General features: G+C 47.3%; 1 protein-coding gene across 3 annotated transcripts in view; it reads left to right on the top strand.

Moving 5' to 3' along the window:
• The window catches only part of ARMC3 (armadillo repeat containing 3), a 138,776-nt gene that overhangs the window by 1,591 nt on the left and 116,968 nt on the right, over nt 1–20,217 (top strand). For all 3 annotated transcript variants that reach the window (XM_075315565.1, XM_075315564.1, XM_075315566.1), the window contains exon 2: nt 15,770–15,818. In XM_075315565.1, coding sequence (XP_075171680.1) covers nt 15,771–15,818 — 48 coding nt within the window. In that variant the 5' untranslated portion in view covers nt 15,770. The remainder of the gene's footprint in view (nt 1–15,769; nt 15,819–20,217) is intronic.

Raw genomic sequence — 20,217 nt, 5'->3', positions numbered from 1 at the left:
CCTCCCCCCGCACGGATTGGCCGCTCGCCTCGGCTCCGCCCCACCCATCCCGCACGGATTGGCCATGTCCTTACGGTGACAAACAGCGGATTGGCCGCTGGGCTCGCCATGGGGGCCAGCGGATTGGCCGCTCGGCCTCACGGATTGGCCGCTCGCCTCGGCTCCTCCCCCCGCACGGATTGGCCGCTCGCCTCGCCTCAGCTCCGCCCCCCGCACGGATTGGCCGCTCGCCCAGGCTCCGCCCCCCACACGGAATGGCCTCTCGCCCCGAGGTGAGCGCATCAAGGTCCTGCAGCGGCGGAACACACACACACAGGCACACACATAAGAACAGACACACACACACACACATAAGAACAGACACACACACACACACACACACACACATAAGAACAGACACACACACACACACACATAAGAACAGACACACACACACACACACATCAGATCACACTTACTCTCACACACACATCAGATCGCATCCACACACTCACAACATCCCGTGATATCGCTTGCTTCTCAGCGGCGATACTGTGCGTGCAGTGACCTTCCAGGACCTGCCAGAAGATCACATGGCCAGAAGCATGAGGTATCTCCGGATGTTGTGAGTGTGAGCGCGTATGTGCAATATCGTCAATGTGTGTGTGCGTGTATGCGATCGTGTGTTTGCGTGTATGCGATCGGGTGTGCGTGTATGCGATCGGGTGTGTGCGTGTATGCGATCAGGTGTGTGTGTGTCGGCAGAAGGCAGAGGAGCACTGCGTGCAGCACAGCTGCTGGGACCGCCCACCGGAGGGCACAGGCAGAAGTGGGGTGTGAGTGTATGCGATCATATGTGTGCGTGTATACTGTCTGATGTGTGACTGTGGAGCACGATGGGGGGTGCACAGCATGGGGGATGGAGCACGATGGGGAGTGCGCAGCATGGGGGATGGAGCATGATGGGGAGTGCGCAGCATGGGGGATGGAGCACGATGGGGAGTGCGCTGCATGGGGATGGAGCACGATGGGGAGTGCGCAGCATGGGGGATGGAGCACGATGGGGAGTGCGCAGCATGGGGGATGGAGCACGATGGGAAGTGCGCAGCATGGGGGATGGAGCACGATGGGGAGTACGCAGCATGGGGGATGGAGCACGTTTGTGAGTGCGCAGCATGGGGGATAGAGCACGATGGGGAGTGCGCAGCATGGGGGATGGAGCACGTTTGGGAGTGCCCAGCATGGTGGATGGAGCACGATGGGGAATGCACAGCATGGGGGATGGAGCACGATGGGGAGTGCGCAGCATGGGGGATGGAGCACGATGGGGAGTGCGCAGCATGGGGGATGGAGCACGATGGGGGTGCGCAGCATGGGGGACGGAGCACGATGGGGGGTGCGCTGCATGGGGGATGGAGCACGATGGGGAGTGCGCTGCATGGGGGATGGAGCACGATGGGGAGTGCACAGCATGGGGGTTGGAGCACGATGGGGAGTGCGCAGCATGGGGGATGGAGCACGTTTGTGAGTGCGCAGCATGGGGGATGGAGCACGATGGGGAGTGCGCAGCATGGGGGATGGAGCACGTTTGGGAGTGCCCAGCATGGTGGATGGAGCACGATGGGGAATGCGCAGCATGGGGGATGGAGCACGATGGGGGGTGCGCAGCATGGGGGATGGAGCACGATGGGGATTGCGCAGCATGGGGGATGGAGCACGATGGGGGGTGTGCAGCATGGGGGATGGAGCACGATGGGGGGTGCGCAGCATGGGGGATGGAGCACGATGGGGAGTGCGCAGCATGGGGGATGGAGCACGATGGGGAGTGCGCAGCATGGGGGATGGAGCACGATGGAGAGTGCGCAGCATGGGGGATGGAGCACGATGTGGGGTGCGCAGCATGGGGGATGGAGCACGATGTGGGGTGCGCAGCATGGGGGATGGAGCACGATGGGGGGTGCGCTGCATGGGGGATGGAGCACGATGGGGAGTGCGCTGCATGGGGGATGGAGCACGATGGTGAGTGCGCAGCATGGGGGATGGAGCACGATGGGAAGTGCGCAGCATGGGGGATGGAGCACGTTTGGGAGTGCGCAGCATGGTGGAAGGAGCATGATGGGGACTGCGCAGCATGGGGGATGGAGCATTATGGGGATTGCGCAGCATGGGGGATGGAGCACGATGGGGGGTGCACACCTCCCCCCAAAACACACACACACACCGCCACACACGCACTGCACAACACACCACACACACACTGGGAACCACAAACACCGCCCTACACAGACACCCACACACACAGACAACGCCGCACACACACAACACCCAACACACAAACAGCGCGGCACACACAAATATACGCACATACCGCACAACACACACACATTGCACAAAACATACCTCCCACCAAAACACACACACACAAACCGCGCAACAGACACACACAGCGCTCCACAAACAACGCAACACACACAACGCAACACACAAACAACACTGCTCTCACCCCCCGCCACACCCAGACAACACCCAGAACATGTACAGCGCCCTACACAAACACTTGGTAACTACAGACAACAACATCTATATATATAACAAAAATCATACATTAACTACACAATACGTAAATTCTAGAATACCCGATGCGTAGAATCGGGCCACCTTCTAGTATATATGTAAATAAATAAATATATATATATATATATATATATATATTTATTTATTATTTTTGCAGTCTCCCTAGCGGAGCTTAATCTGCGATTGTTCGATTGCTTATTCTATGTACTACAATACACCACCAGTATTACAGGCTATAATCAGAATATAATGATATATTGGTCTATAAAGCCCAGTCTATGGCTGTTGACAAGATGGTGGCAGCAATTGGTCCTCAGAAGACTCTGACTGGCACAGTAAGGCTATGTGCCCACGCTGTGGAAAATGCGCGGATTTTGCCGCGGATTTCTCGCGGAAAAGCCGCGGATTTCCCGAAAATCTGCAGCAGCGGCACTTCCCAGCCATTTCTATGGCATTTTGGAAATGCTGTGCCCATGCTGCGGATTTTTCCGCGGCGGATTTCGTGTGGATTTTGATCCGGAAAAATCTGCAACATGTCAATTATTGTTGCGGATTTTCATCCGGATTTTGGCTTCAGAATTGGGGAAAAAAAAAAATCCGCGGCAATTCCGTGGTAAATCCGCGGTAAATCCGCACCTTTGAAAAGGTGCGGATTTTGTGGGAAAGCCGCGGATTTTCATGCAGAAAAATCCGCAGCAACATTCTACCATGGGCACATAGCCTAACACAGCAGAGACAGATGGATGCCCAAAAAGAGGTCATTTAAAGGGAATTTGTCACCAGGTTCTTGCTCTCCCATCTGAGAACAGCATAATGTAGAGACAGAAAGTTTGATTCCACTTACTGAGCTGTTTGCTGTCATTTTCATTAAATCAGTGTTTTCTCTGCTGCAGATCTAGCAGTTATACAGAGCTCATGAATATGCTGGACTACCTGACAGCACACCAAGTAGTCCTGTAATGATAATCTGCTGTTGATTAATCAGTGATTTTTATCAAAACTACACAAAGCAGCCCAGTAAGTGATACATCACTGGAATCAAGATCTTTTCCCCTACATTATGCTGCTCTTAGGTTAGGTGGTAAAAAACTGATGACAGATTCTTTTTAAGGCTATGTGCGCACTAGAAAGTGCCTTTTTCTTAAAGAAAATCGGACCCTCTTAAAGAATCCCTCACCCGCGGTAAAAACCCGCACCAAAACCGCCGCGAAATACACATGCGGTGTTGCCGCGGATTTATGGCAGATTTTCCGCAGGTTTTATCTATAGAAAAAACCGTAGGTACCTGCGGAAAATAAGTGACATGCTCATTCCGCAGCGGAAAATCCGCGGATAAATCCACGGGTATAAAAAAACGCAGTGTGCGCACAACCTTTTTTAAACCCATAGGATTTTCTGGGGAATGACTGCAGCAATGTTAGACACATTTTCTGCAGCAAATCCGTGGCAAAATCCACAGCGTGCGCACAGGGCCTAAGGATTTTCACCTTCAGGAAAGTGGGAAACTGCACTAACATAACAAACAGAGCAGGTACGCACCTTCCTTAGCCACTGTGCTCAGTGACTGGCTGCAGTGGTGATATTTGCAGTCGATGTGATGTGACCACTGCAGCCAAAACACAGAGATTCAAGTAGCAAACGGGAATCCAGCGCTGGACACGGGACGTTGCGCTCTTGCTTTGTAGTTTAACAAGTCTAGATTTATATACAGGAGAGAAGGGACTATTTATCCGCTGCAGAGAGGGGAAAAAAGAACAGCGCCAGATTCAGGAGGACAGTGGCACATACACCAAGGAAAATATTTCATATTTATAGTCTGGTAAACTAGCCATATTTTAGGAATGGTCATGATCCCTCTACATACAATATATGCGGTGTTCAGAGTAATATTACATTGTGCCATCGCTTTACAGAAACCTGCACTGGTTAGAGGAGCAGAATTTTGAATGCAGCTCTGGACTTTGTTCACACATTGTGTTTTTTCATGAGTTTTATGCAATTTAAAAGCTGCTTTTAAGGCTTTGTGCGCACTAGAAATGTGAAGTTTCTCAAGAAAATTTCTTGAGAAACTTCTGGGAGTGGAAGATTTCTGGACCTCCAGAAAAAACCCGCACCAAATCCGCGGTAAATCTGCATGCGGATTAGCCGCGAATTTGCCGCGATTTTCCCGCAGGTTGTTCCCTGCGGATTTTGCAGGCTGTACTGCAGAAATCCGCAGGTACCTGCGGAAAAGAATTGACATGCTCATTTTCTCAAGAAATTTTCTCAAGACAATCTTCAAGGAAATTTCTTGAGAAAAATCCGCAGCTTGCGCACAGCTATTTTTTCTCATAGGATTTGCTGGGAAATGTCTGCACCAAGATTGCAGACATTTCTCAAGAAATTTCCGCAGCAAATCCGCGGGTAAATCCGCGGATAAAACGGCCTAGTGCGCACATAGCCTAAAGGCTACTTTACACACTGCGATATCGGTCCCGATATCGCTAGTGTGGGAACCCGCCCCCATCTGTTGCGCGACACGGGCAAATCGCTGCCCGTGCCGCACAACATCGCGCAGACCCGTCACACATACTTACCTGCCCGGCGACGTCGCTGTGACTGGCGAACCGCCTCCTTTCTAAGCGGGCGGTCCGTGCGGCGTCACAGCGACGTCACTGAGCGGCCGCCCAATAGCAGCGGAGGGGCGGAGCTGAGCGGGACGTAACACCCTGCCCACCTCCTTCCTTCCGCATTGCGGCCGGGAGGCAGGTAAGGAGAGCTTCCTCGTTCCTGCGGCGTCACACGGAGCGATGTGTGCTGCCGCAGGAGCAACGAACTACATCGTTACTGCTGCAGTAACGATAATCGAGAATGGACCCCCATTTCACCGATGAGCGATTTTGCACGTTTTTGCAACGATGCAAAATCGCTCATCGGTGTCACACGCAGCAACATCGCTAATGCGGCCGGATGTGCGTCACCAATTCCGTGACCCCAACGAGTTCGCATTAGCGATGTCGCAGTGTGTAAAGCGGCCTTTACAGTCCCAACAAAAGCTGTAGATTTCAGAAATCTCATATACACACACTTGCTTTTTTTAACTGACTGACATGGAAAATTCCTGCGTTTTTTAAAAAAGCATCCTGTTCATTATTTCAGTATTTTTGCAGCTTTTTTTCCTGCGTTTTTTTTGCTGCTTTTGTGGTGAATGAAATTACCTTTGATTAATCATGTACTGTAGTCAAATGATGCACCAAAAACGCTGCTAAAATACGCAACAAATCCTACTTTTTGAAAGCAGCTTTTTTACTGCCAAGGTAGCAGGTTTTGCTGCAGAAAAAAACAACAAAAACGCAACGTGTGAACATAGCCTAATACAGACTGCAGTTCTATGTTGTTAAAGCTGTAGACTGGGGATGAATTATGAAGATACTCTGTAAATTGGAAATAAATAGAAGGATTTAGATCCATATAACCTGACACCAGTTGCTGAGATGTCCATTCACCTCTTTTTGTTAGATTTTTATGTACCATTCCTCCGGGCATCAAATCACCTGTGCCGGTGAACAGGTCATAGCCCAAGTTTCTGGCAGTGGAGGATTTCATTTTATTTTTTCCTCACTTTTGTTACGACACAGGCATTGATGCTTTGCAGGTAATAATTACTAATGCCTATCGACGGCTCCTAAGCTTTGAACATTGGGTGCTGCATGGAGCCAGACTGACTGGGATGCCAGGAACAAGCACAAGAACAGTGGAGGGCCCCTACATGGGAGCAACCACCAGGTTCAGATGAGGACCCCTCCCCCATAGATACATCTCATTCTTCAGACTGCAGTCATGGCCAAAAGTTTTGAGAATGCTACAAATATTAATTTTTACAATGTCTACTGCTTAAGTTTTTCTAATGGCAATTTGCATATACTCCAGAATGTCATAAAGAGTGATCAGCTTAACAGCAATTACTTGCAAAGTCAATATTGACTAAGAAAATGAACTTTAACCCCCAAAACACATTTCAACATCATTGCATTCCTGACTTAAAAGGAGCAGCTAACATTGTTTTAGTGATTGTTCCATTAACACAGGTGTGGGTGTTGATGAGGACAGGGCTGGGGATCAATCAGTCATGATTAAGTAAGAATGACACCACTGGACACTTTAAAAGGAGGCTGGTGCTTGGTATCATTGTTTTTCTTCAGTTAACCATGGTTATCTCTAAAGAAACACGTGCAGCCATCATTGCTCTGCACAAAAATGGCCTAACAGGGAAGAGTATCGCAGCTACAAAGATTGCACCTCAGTCAACAATCTATCGCATCATCAAGAACTTCAAGGAGGGAGCTTCCATTGTTGCCCAAAAGGCTCCAGGGCGCCCAAGAAGGACCAGCAAATGCCAGGACCGTATCTTAAAACTGTTTCAGCTGCGGGATCGGACTACCAGCAGTGCCGAGCTAGCTCAGCAATGGCAGCAGGCTGGTGTGAGTGCTTCTGCACGCACTGTGAGGCGGAGACTGCTTGAGCAAGGCCTGGTTTCAAGGAGGGCAGCAAAGAAGCCACTTCTCTCCAGAAAAAACATCAGGGACTGACTGATATTCTGCAAAAGGTACAGGGAGTGGACTGCTGAGGACTGGGGTAAAGTCATTTTCTCAGATGAATCCCCTTTTCGATTGTTTGGGACATCTGGAAAACAGCTTATTAGGAGAAGAAGAGGTGAGCGCTACCACCAGTCTTGTCTCATGCCAACTGTTAAGCATCCTGAAACAATTCATGTGTGGGGTTGCTTCTCAGCCAAGGGAATCGCCAACATTAACAGTCTTGCCTAAATACACAGGCATGAATAAAGAATGGTACCAGAATGTCCTCCAAGAGCAACTTCTCCCAACTGTCCAAGAGCAGTTTGGCGCCCAACAATGCCTTTTCCAGCATGATGGAGCACCTTGCCATAAAGCAAAGGTGATCACTAAATGGCTCATGGAACAAAACATAGAGATTTTGGGTCCATGGCCTGGAAACTCCCCAGATCTTAATCCCATTGAGAACTTGTGGGCAATCATCAAGAGACGGGTGGACAAACAAAAACCAACAAATTCTGGCAAAATGCAAGCATTGCTTATGCAAGAATGGACAGCTATCAGTCAGGATTTGGTCCAGAAGTTGATTGAGAGCATGCCAGGGAGAATTGCAGAGGTCCTGAAGAAGAAGGGTCAACACTGCAAATATTGACTTGCTGCATTAACTCATTCTAACTGTCAATATAACGTTTTGGTACTCATAATATGATTGCAATTATATTTCTGTATGTGATGTAAACATCAGACAAACACAATTAAAAACCAGAGGGCAACAGATCATGTGAAAATATAATTTTGGTGTCATTCTCAAAACTTTTGGCCATGACTGTACGCACAAGAACAATGGAGGGACCAATCACCAGATTCAGATGAGGATCCCTCTCCCATAGATACACCTGATCCTCTGGACCAAGCACAAGAACAATGGGGGGACCCTACATGGGACCAATTGCCAGAATCAGATGAGGTCCCCCTCCCCCATAAATACACCTCATGTATATATGTATGTGTGTGTATATATATATATATATATATATATATATATATATATATATATATATATATATATATATATGTATATGTATATGTATATATATATATATGTATATATATATATATATATATATATATATGTGTATATATATATGTGTATATATATATATATATATATATATATATATATATATATATATATATATACACAGCACTGCCATAAGCTGAAAATAGTAAAATGACGACGCCAAGAGGTGAGGCGCAGGATGGTTGTGATTTATGACCGGTCACTATCTTGAATTATTGGAGCAGGAGGCGCAGATTATTAGGAAAATGGGTCAAATGAAATCTCGGCATTGACTCCTAAGTGTACGTTACACCTGTGACACCTAAATCTGGGAAAATCCAGCTGTCACCTAGATTTCAGTAACAGTGAGGTCATTCTGCTTGTTAAGGGAACAGGTGGGAATGATTTACCCCGCAGTGTAATGCTGACCAGATGTAATGCTCCTATACCATCTGCTTGTACAGTTCAAGTCTGAGACTTGTTTGGGTAATTTTGGCCCGGTATATGTAACAGTGCGACTGTGATTGTGAGGTTAAAGTGTGGACGGTCAACAAAAAGTTGATGTTCAAATGCAGCGACTTTTTTTGCAGCTTTTTTTTTTTTAATGCAATTTAAAACCTGCCTTTTACATTACAAACAAAAGCTATTAAATTTCAGAAATCTCACACTGAATGAATTTGATAAAAATCTTCAGCATGTCAATCTTTGATCATTTTTTGCAGTCTTTTAGCCATAGAAATCAATGAGAAAGTTTGCTGCTTTTTTTGTAGCATTTTTTGGTGAATAAAAATTTTATGAATCGTGTACTCTAAACCACACATGTATTCGATAACTAAAAAAATGCAGCAAAACCAGCATGTTTATCACCAAGAGAGGAGCTTTTGCCTGCAGAAAAAAACAAACACTACATATAGTATATATAGGAGAAAAGAAACGGGTTTATCGCCGCGCTAAAAACCACAGATGCTGTATATTAAAAGACTTCCTTTTTATTTTCACAGTTCTACGTGTTTCAGAGACATCTCCATCTCCTTCCTCAGGAAAAAGAAATCATGCCTGATCAGGCAGTATATGTCTCTTCGGGGCCGCTGCTAAACCACTAGACACTCACAAGCTTGATATTGGGTGAACAATAGCATAGGAATTTTGGGCATATTAAAGGGGGACAATTGATCAAGACATTCTTGAACCCAAAGACTGTCTGAGTAAGGTGCCCAAAATTTATTAAGAGGCGTTTACCGCCTGATAATTTTGGCGCATCTTTAATGATTACGTGTTGAAGGTGCCCAGGATCATATGTGCAAAAATGAAGAGCAGCTGCTAGAGAGGACCAGATTGTAAACCAGATGAGGGCTATACGATCGGGATTTTCCGTCTCTAATGGATAATAATAAACATCCAGACAGGTAATAGTTCCACTTTAAGGGGAAACTCAGTAAGATCAAACCTCTCCATTGACCCAAAAGCATTTATGTTCATGCAGGTTTTTGAAATGTAAATTTGTCAACACCTTTATGTCTTCTATCTGTTGCTGCATTACCAAGTAATTAGCATTCTCATTCATAAACAGATTAAACATTAAGTGCTCTGGGTGTGACAAAGCACTTAAAGATCCAATACCTCCTGTGATCGTTTCCACACCCAGCACCAGCCTCTTGATTGACTAGTCACATCAAGCACCAGGAATAGGGATGAGCGGACCTGTGGATGTACGATTCGGCAAGTTCAGCTGGACCTTACATAAAGTTTGATTTGGGGCTTGAACTTGACCTGAAGCCTAATGGAAGTCACTAATTGGGCAGTTCAGGTCTTTGACCACATACAGCCAGCCATAAATAGATCACTTCTCTGGGCAGGGTTTTTCCATTTTTTTTTGTTTGGTGCACACTACATCCGATCATGCTGTTGTTACCTCTAGTGCAGACCAGTCAAACACTGGGCTGAGCACCGACCATACCTAAGTACAGCAAGTGGTTTGCATATGTAAAGCACCCAAACTCCAAACCCGGACTCTGTTTTTTTTTTTTTAGTTCAGTAAGAACAAGAAACGCCGAACCTAGGGTTCGCTTACTTTAACCAGGAATAGAAATCAGACAGTGTGCTATTAATCAAGCTAAAGAGACTGGTGCAGGCGGGGGGGGGGGGGGGGGGTAGGAAATAATCTCAGGAGCATTTAGCGCATCGTTTGCATGTACATGAACCACGCTGATTTCTTGGGAATGCAGCGACAGATAAAAGATACAAAGGTGTCAAGCACAACCAATTACAAAATAGATGATTATTATCAAGGGTACATTATTAGGTCTAAAAGAAGACATTTTGGAGAAATGATCCATTTGTTTTATAGAGGTTGAAATGAAGATTATCTATAGGAATAATAGTAACCAATATGAAAATGAGTATAGGGCAGATCCAGGGTGCTGCTTTAGATGCTGTGGATTGCTTAGTTTATCAAATGACACACTGACGCAAAAGTTGTAGTACGAGGCCTCATTCAGACGTGCGATATTCACATTTGTGTTTTTCACAGAACACAAAACCACTTTAGTCTATGGGGTTGTTCACATGTTTGTTGGTTTTTTTTTTTGAAGATCTGCCAAAAACAAAACTAAAGTGGGCAATCTTGTTAAAACCTATAACTTGTCCCTATAAAAAAAAAATAGTTTGGCTCTTGGAAGAAGGGTAGGAAAATCAGATTGTAATATTGCAGCTAGATCTCTAGAACATCATCCAGCGTCAGCAGCAAGGATAGAAAAAGTTTCATCATATTCATATAGCTTTTGGGAAGGAGAAAATCCTTCCAGCCATCAATCGTGCACCACAAGCTGCTCAGATTACTGCAAATAGGAACATAAATATTAATTTGAAGATGAAAACTTCATATAAATGTAACTAAAATGAAATAAACAATTACAGAGAATTAATGAAGCATAATTAAATGCTGTTTCTCTTTGAATCCAGTTTTATGTTATTTTGACACTGGCGTGAATAATTTATGGGGGGATGTAAGTAAAAGTGCAAATTAACAGTGAAAGCAATTCCCTCAGTATATACGTACAAGTCATTTTCAGGTGCGAAAAACAAGAGATGCAAAATATAATACAATGAAAGTGAGAGGGACAATTCTCAACATTATAGGTTGTTCTTACAAAATGACAGTCAATATCTATTTATCTATCCATTATCTATCTATCCTATCTATCTATGTATCCCTCTATGCCTCTATCTATCTATCCCTCTATCTATCTATTCCTCTATCTATCTATCTATCCCTCTATCTATCCCTATCTATCTATTCCTCTATCTATCTATCTATCTAGCCATTATCTATCCCTCTATCTATCCCTATCTATCTATTCCTCTATCTATCTATCTAGCCATTATCTATGCCTCTATCTATCTATCCCTCTATCTATCTATCCCTCTATCTATCCCTCTATCTATCTATCTATCCATTATCTATCTATCTATCTATCTATCTATCTATCTATCTATCTAGCTATCTAGCCATTATCTATCCATCTATCTATCCATCTATCTATCTATCCATCTATCCCTCTATCTATCCCTCTATCTATCTATCTATCTATCTATATACTTGTCTATCTATCTATCTATCTATCTATCTATCTCTTATCTATTGTTTTGTCTCACTTGATGATGTGAATCCTACTCCAGAAAAACAATTCTTTAGCAACATGGACAGGTCATGCTGGAGCAGCCGGATGAATGAGTCAGTGGTGTAGCAGATTTTAGGGGCTGTAGAGCTGCAACAATGGCAACTATTGTAGTAGAACTTTAACAATGGCAAGGAATGTAGCAGAACTGGAACGGCAGTGCCTAATGTAGCAGAGATCGAATTGCAATGAAGGATGTAGCTGAGCTACAACTGCAATGACGACTGATGTAGCAAAGCTGGAACTGCAGTGAGTGATGTAGCAGAGCTGGAACAGCGATGTCAGTAGCAGAGATGGAATTGCAATGACTGATGTAGCAGAGCTGGAACTGCAATGACTGATGTAGCAGAGCTGGTACAGGAATGTCTGATGTAGCAGAGATTGAACTGCAAAGACGGATGTAGCACAGCTGGAACTGCGATGACTGTTGTAGTAGTGGAGCTGGAACAGCAGAAACTAGAGACTTGGAAAAGTTAATAAAAGGAACAGTGCAGACTTTGAACTGCTGAGTTAATGAAGGAAACTATGAAGACTTTGAACAGCTGAGCTACAGAACATCGGAGAGTTGTAGCAACCCAAAGTCAACTATCCAAATGCTTATCCTGCTTCCTGAACCAGCCCAAATAGCCTGACAATGTGACGCAGCAGCAGCAACAAAGAGACCCATCTGAAAGGGAAGGAAAATACTCCATACGGCGCTGGAAAAAAGGAGAGGAGAGTAATTATCTATCTATCTATCTATCAAGCTATGTGCTTTCAATCCATATTTCGTAATATAATCAATGCAGGGTTCATACAGTCATGGCCAAAAGTATTGGCACCCTTGAAATTGCTCCATTCCTTTGTGTGTATTGGAATAACACAAAAAATAGAGGGAAAAAAAGGCAAATTGGACATAATTTCCCACAAAGCCCCCAAAATGGGCTGTAAAAAAATATTGGCACCTTTCCAAATTTGGGGGTAAACAACTGTGATGCTCATTCACTCACCTGTGGCAAGTAACAGATGTGGGCAATATGAAAATCATGCCTAAAATCAGATAAAAAGGGGAGAAGTTGACTCAGTGTTTGCATTGTGTGTCTGTGTATGCCACACTAAGCATGGAGAACAGAAAGAGTAGAGGAGAACTGTCTGAGGACTTGAGACCCAAAATTGTTGAAAAATATCAGCAATCTCAAGGTTACAAGTACATGTACAGAGATCTGATGGTCCTTTGTCTAAGGTGTGCTATATAGAGAAACACCAAGAAGTTTACAACCCATGGCACTGTAACTAATCTCCCAGAAGGTGGATGGCATAGAAAAATAGATGAGAGTTTGCAATGCAGGATAGTCCAAATGGTGGATAAGCCGCCCCCCCATCAAGTTCCAAAGGATTTCAAGCTTTCCTACAAACTCAGGGAGCATCAGTGTCTGCGTGAACGAACCGTCCACATTTGAATGAAATGAAATTCTATGGTAGGAGACCTACGAGGACCCCACTACTAACACTAGCTAAAAGTTAGACTGCAGTTTGCCAAAATGTACATTACTAATCAAAATCCTTCTGGGAAAGCGTCTTGTGGAGAGATGAGACCAAGATAGAGCTTTTTGGTAAAACCCATCATTCGACTGTTTAGCGATAATGGAATGAGGTTTACAAAGAAAAGAACACAGTGCCTACAGTCAGATATGGTGGAGATTCAAAGATGTTTTGGAGTTGTCTTGCTGCCTCTAGCACTGGGTGCATTGACTGTGTACAAGACATCATGAAATCTGTAGACTACCAAAAGATTTTAGGTCGCAATGTAGAGCCCAGTGTGAGAAAGCTGGGTTTGCGTCCTAGGTCATGGATTTTCCAGCACAGCAATGACCCCAAACATACATCAAAGAGCCCCCAGAAATGGATGCGAACAAATTGCTGGAGAGTTCTGTTATTATCATTCTGGGAAGGTCCATGGTTATTGGTCCCTTCCCAGTCTAAAAATACTAACCCTGGTATTAGTAATGGAGACTTGTCTATCAGACATCCCCATTACTAACCCAGTATGTAAAAAGCAAAAACACACAAAAATGCTTTATTTAAAAAAGAAAACACTCCTTGATATTTTTTTTTTCCCTGGTTCATCAATTATTTAAAAAAACAAACGCCGTGCAGTTCCGACATACTCCAGGGAATCCAACATACGGTAGTCCACAAATGGATACCTGAATGACATAAAAAGAGAAATAAAATCAAGACACTGTCCCTCGATCACTAATGTATAGGAATCAAAGTTCCCACACAGGTCCGACATCCAGCGATTTCCCTCGCTGCTCCTCGATTCTGTAGATCAAAAACTATGGAGCCTCAGAATGAGGCCTCAGAATGAGGCTCCATAGGTTTTGAGCAGCAGTCGGTCTCAACCTCACGCTGCGCTGTGCAAGACCCAGTGGCTATAATAAGTGGTAGCTTAAGGATGCTTTCACACATCCAGTTTTCGCCGTCAGGCACAATACGGCAACTTCCGGGAAAACCGGATCCGGCGTCTGTTGCGGCCGGATCCGTTTTTTTCCTCATAGACTTGTGTTAGTAGCGGATTGAGCCGCATGGCCTTGCGCTTCATCCGGCTTTCACCGGATTCGGCGAAATTTACTGGTCCGGCTGCCGGAAAGGACGCTCACTGAGGCATTTTTTGTCTCTGGAAAAAAAACGCGTGTTGTATAATGAAAGTCTATGAGCGCCGGATCTGTCGTAATGCGGCAAAAAACGCATTCCATTGACTGATCCATTTTTTTTTTAACTGAGCATGCTCAGATGAGATGTAAATTCATTTCTGGTCTCTCTCTCTCTCTGTCGGTCGGTTGGTCTCTCTCTCTGTCGATGTCGGTTTCTCTCTCGCTGTCTGTCGGTCTCTCTGTCGATGTTGGTCTCTCTATCGATGTCGGTCTCTCTCTATCGATCGGTCTCTCTTTCTCTCTCCTCGGTTGGTCGGTCTCTCCCTCTCACTCCCTCTCTCATACTTACCGATCACCGGCGCAGCGCGGCGCTGCACAGCTGTCAAACTGCTCCGGCGGCTTCTCCAGCTTTTGAAAATGCCGGCCACTCATTATTCCATCTCGTATTCACTGCTCCCTCACCCACCGGCGACTATGATTCGTTGCAGTCAGACGAGCCCCCACGCTGAGTGACAGCTGTCTCACTGCAACCAATCACAGCCGCCGGTGGGCAGGTCTATATCTTACAGTAAAATAAATAAAAAATTTTAAAAAACGCATGCGGTACCCCCAATTTTGATACCAGCCAATGTAAAGCCACATGGCTGAGGGCTGGTATTCTCAGGATGGGGATCCCCACGTTATGGGGAGCCCCCAGCATAAAAATATCAGCCAGCAGCTGCTCAGAAATGCCACATCCATTAGATGCGACAGTCCCGGGACCTTACCTGGCTCTTCCCGCATTGCCCTGGTGCTTTGGCAATCGGGGTAATAAGAAGTTAATGGCAGCCCATAGCTGCCACTAAGTCCTAGGTTAATCAGGGCAGGCATTTATGAGACCCCCCCCATGATTAACCTGTAAGTTAAAGAAAATAAACACATACACCTAAAAAATCCTTTATTTCAAATAAAAGACAACAAAAACACCCTCTTTCACCACTTTATTAATCCCCAAATACCTCTCCAGGTCCAACGTAATCCACACAAGGGCCCACGACGCTTCCAGCTCTGCTACATGAAACTGACAGGAGTGGCCGTAGAACACTGCCACTCACTGTGAGCTCTACGGGAGCAAATGAAGTGATGTTGTGCTGTCAGCGGTCAGTGCTACAACAGATCAGTTTTTTTTTACGGATCCATCCCATCGGTTTCCTCCCCCCCTCCCACACACACAAAATGCTTTATTTAAAAAAAACATTTTTCCTGAAATGTTCTGTATTGTTAGTTTATTCTGCATTTTATTATTTTTAGAATGGGCAAAAAAGTAAAGAAGGAACTTGAGCCGCCACCAAAAGATGTGGTAAGTTTTTCTAAGTCACCTTATATGTATTGTGAGGTAGCACGGTCGGCTGCGCAGCAGAAGACACGGGATCCAGGCATTAAGGTTCACAGCACACGGTTTAATGTCCAAACAAAAGTCCACAACAATATACATGTGCCTCTCCAGCAGAGAGCTCAGGGAGTTCTGTTCACTTCCCTCACACCCGGCACACCTGCCCTTGTTCCTGTTTCCATTTAACCCTTCCTTCAGCCTGTAGGGAAACAGCATTAACCCTAGAGTGGATTTACTTTCTATCATGGAGTGAGCACAACCGGGGCGAGACATACCGGCCGTCATAGATAACCCCGGTCACAGTCTCACATACCCCCCCCCCTCAGTTCAAGCGTGCGGGGTTGAACTCCCGCCATCAAACACGGGCCGCGGGACAAGGCATCGGCGTTGCCCTGCAACCCACCGGCCCTATGTTCAACCGTAAACCGGAAGTTCTGCAGAGAAAGGAACCACCGGGTAACCCGGGCATTCCGTTCCTTGGCGGACCTCATCCAGACCAGTGGAGAGTGATCCGTCACCAAGCGAAACTGCCGTCCCAGCAGGTAATAGCGTAGGGACTCCAAGGCCCACTTGATCGCCAGGCACTCCTTCTCCACTACGCTATAATTCCGCTCGGGAGGGGTGAGCTTCCTACTTAAGAAGGTGACGGGGTGTTCCTCCCCCTGAACCACCTGAGTCAGCACTGCCCCCAGGCCGACCTCTGAGGCGTCAGTCTGTACTATGAACTCCTTCCGGAAATCAGGGTGTACGAGAACGGGCTGTCCGCACAGGACCCCCTTCAGGGCCCGGAAGGAGTCCTCGGCCTGCGGAGTCCAGCGCACCATGACGGACTTCTTGCCTTTGAGAAGGTCCGTCAAGGGGGCTGATAGTCCCGCAAAATCCTTTACAAACCTCCTGTAGTACCCCACGATACCCAGGAAGGCCCTAACCTGCTTCGTGGTCAGGGGTCTAGGCCACTTCTGGATTGCCTCAACCTTGTTAATTTGGGGCTTAATCACTCCTTGGCCTATCACATAGCCCAAGTAGCGGGCTTCCGTGAGTCCCAACGCACATTTCTTGGGATTGGCTGTCAATCCGGCTGTTCGAAGCGCGTCCACCACCGCTTGTACCTGTTCCAAGTGGGTCTGCCAATCGGAGCTGTAAATAATGATGTCATCAAGGTACGCTGATGCATACGCCTGGTGGGGTTCCAGCACTAAGTCCATCAACCTCTGGAACGTGGCCGGAGCGCCATGTAACCCAAAAGGCAAGACAACATAGTGGAAGAGACCCTCCGGTGTAACAAAAGCGGTTTTCTCCTTGGCGGACTCCGTCAGTGGCACCTGCCAGTACCCCTCGGTCAGGTCGAGCGTGGTAAAATATCGCGCCTGTCCCAGCCTATCAATCAGCTCATCCACCCGGGGCATGGGGTAGAGATCGAACTTGGATATTTTGTTCAATCTCCTAAAGTCATTGCAGAACCTTAAGGAGCCATCGGGTTTTGGTATTAGGACAATCGGACTAGCCCATTCACTCCGGGATTTTTCGATGACCCCCAGGCGTAACATTGTCTTTACTTCCTCCGATATGGCTTGTCGTCGAGCCTCCGGTACCCGGTATGACTTCAGGCGTACCTTCAGGTGTGGCTCGGTGACAATATCATGTCATATCAGACTGGTCCTACCGGGCAGCTCGGAGAAGACATCGGGGTTCTGCTGAACCAACCGTCTGGCCTCTCGCCTCTGAGTCTTGGTGAGGGCTTCTCCAATCCTTACTTCCGGTTCGTCCTCTCCGGAGGTCACTGGAGCCGGAGGTGAACGACCCGAAGAGGAGGGAGATGGGGAAAAAACAGCCATCAGGCTTTCCCGTTCCTGCCAAGGTTTTAATAGGTTGACATGGTATATTTGTTCAGGTTTCCACCTACCGGGCTGCAATACTTTATAGTTAACCACCCCGACTCTTTCCTTTATCTCGTAGGGGCCTTGCCACTGAGCCAGGAATTTACTCTCCGCCGTGGGGATTAATACCAACACCCGATCCCCGGGTTTAAAGGTCCGCACGGTAGCTTGTCTATTGTAGCGGCCGCTTTGCGCGGCCTGAGCCTCCTGTAAATGCTCCTTCACAATTGGCATGACCGCGCTTATGCGGTTCTGCATACCCAAAATGTGTTCAATCACACTTTTATGGGGGGTGGGCTCTTGCTCCCATGTTTCCTTTGCCAGGTCCAACAATCCCCGGGGATGTCGCCCGTATAACAATTCAAAAGGCGAAAACCCCGTGGATGCCTGTGGAACCTCACGGATGGCAAACATCAAATAGGGAAGCATCATATCCCAGTCTTTCCCGTCTTTTGAAATCACCCTTTTGAGCATGGTTTTCAGGGTTTTATTGAAACGCTCGACTAAACCGTCCGTTTGAGGATGATACACAGACGTACGCAACTGCTTGATCTGGAGTAGCCGGCATAGCTCTTTGGTCACTTTAGACATGAATGGGGTCCCCTGATCCGTAAGGATCTCCTTGGGCAACCCCACCCGGCAGAACACAGCAAACAACTCCCGAGCTATAAGCTTTGCTGCAGTATGTCTGAGAGGTATCGCCTCGGGATACCGGGTGGCATAGTCAACGATCACTAGGATGTGTTGGTGCCCTCGAGCGGACTTTACGAGGGGCCCCACCAGATCCATCCCTATCCGTTCAAAAGGGACTTCTATAATGGGTAACGGTACCAACGGACTGCGAAAATGGGTCAGGGGTGCGGTAAGCTGACACTCCGGGCAGGTTTCGCAGAACCGTTTTACCTCTCCAAAAACCCCGGGCCGATAGAACCTTTGCAATATTCGCTCCTGCGTTTTCTTGACCCCTAGGTGGCCACTCATCAGGTGTTTATGAGCCAAGTCGAGGACCCGCCGGCGATACGGCTGGGGCACCACCAACTGTTCTACCCCCACGCCCCGTATTTCATCTACCCGGTAGAGTAAATCTTGCTTAAGAGCGAAATGGGGGTACCTTACCTGGGCACCGGGCAGCTGTGCCACCCCGTCAACTGCTGTCACCCAACTCCGGGCATGTATTAACGTAGGGTCCTGGAGTTGGGCTGTCCCAAACGTATCCGGGGACGCCTCCAACTCCGGGATGGGCTCGACCATTTCAGCCTCTCCTGCCAATACCTCTAGGGGTGACCTATCGGGTTCACACTCTGTCCCTATCATGGTGACCCCTACGGCAGGCGTCCCGGATTCAGGATTATAGGGCTCAGGTCCCGGACTGACCAATATCTGAGGGGACTTAGGGGGTCCCCTCCATAAAGTCCAAAAATAGGGCAGATCCCTTCCTAGGATCACGTCATAAGGAAGAGTGTTAAGAAGTCCCACCTCATGTTGCACCTGACCGCAAGGTGCTGTGATGGTGACAATCCCCGTGGGATAGTCTCGGCGGTCCCCATGTATGCAAACCACCCCCACGGTACGTCCGGTGGCCTTTACTTTAGCCCTCAAGGTGGATCGCACAAGGGTCACTAAGCTCCCTGAATCCAACAATCCTGTAACCGGACATCCATTCACCTGTATTTGGCACAAGTGGGGCTCCGTCTTTGGGGAGACCAGGTCAGCGGTACACACCACCTGAGCATACATTGAACCCCGCCGGGTAACCCCACAATCCATGGGCTCCGTGGTGAGTGGACACTGGGCTTCCATATGTCCCACCCGCTGGCATCGCCAACATCTAATGGGGACGGAAACCCCCTTGACGGGTTGTCGTTTAGGGTACAGAACCTTCTGGACCTCAGGAATGGCGGGCGCGGCCTCTGACGGGACGGTAGGGGACTCCTGCACCGTTGTCAGCGGTGGGTCCTTGGCCCTAGGCTTGGAGGGGCCGGACCGACGGGCGGTACGCAAAGTCTCAGTGTCCCGTATCAAGTCCTGCGTAGCCACATGCCGCTCTACCAGGGACACTAATTGGTCCAGGGTACTCGGGTCACCCTGTCCTACCCACCGTTGAACGGCGACGGGTAAAGTGCGCACAAAACGATCCACTACTACCCTTTCCACCATTTGCGCCGGGCTCAGAGTGTCAGGCTGCAACCACTTTTTTACAAGATGCAATAAGTCATAGGCCTGGGAGCGTACGGGTTTGGCTTCCTCATAGAACCACTGATTTACCCGCTGAGCCCGTACATAGGTATTCACCCCCAACCGAGCCAGTATTTTGGCTTTCAGGGTCACATAGTCAATGGCGTCCTCGGTACAGAGGTCCAGGTACGCTTTTTGGGGTTCCCCCGTCAGATAGGGCGACAATACCTCAGCCCACTGGGGGGTCGGCAGCTTTTCCCGCTCGGCCACCTGTTCAAACACCGCCAGGAACGCTTCCACATCATCCCCCGGGG

The sequence above is a fragment of the Anomaloglossus baeobatrachus genome, chromosome 6, assembly GCF_048569485.1.
Source record: "Anomaloglossus baeobatrachus isolate aAnoBae1 chromosome 6, aAnoBae1.hap1, whole genome shotgun sequence".
In the NCBI taxonomy this organism is placed as follows: domain Eukaryota; kingdom Metazoa; phylum Chordata; class Amphibia; order Anura; family Aromobatidae; genus Anomaloglossus; species Anomaloglossus baeobatrachus.
This window is presented reverse-complemented; position numbering and strand designations above follow the sequence as displayed.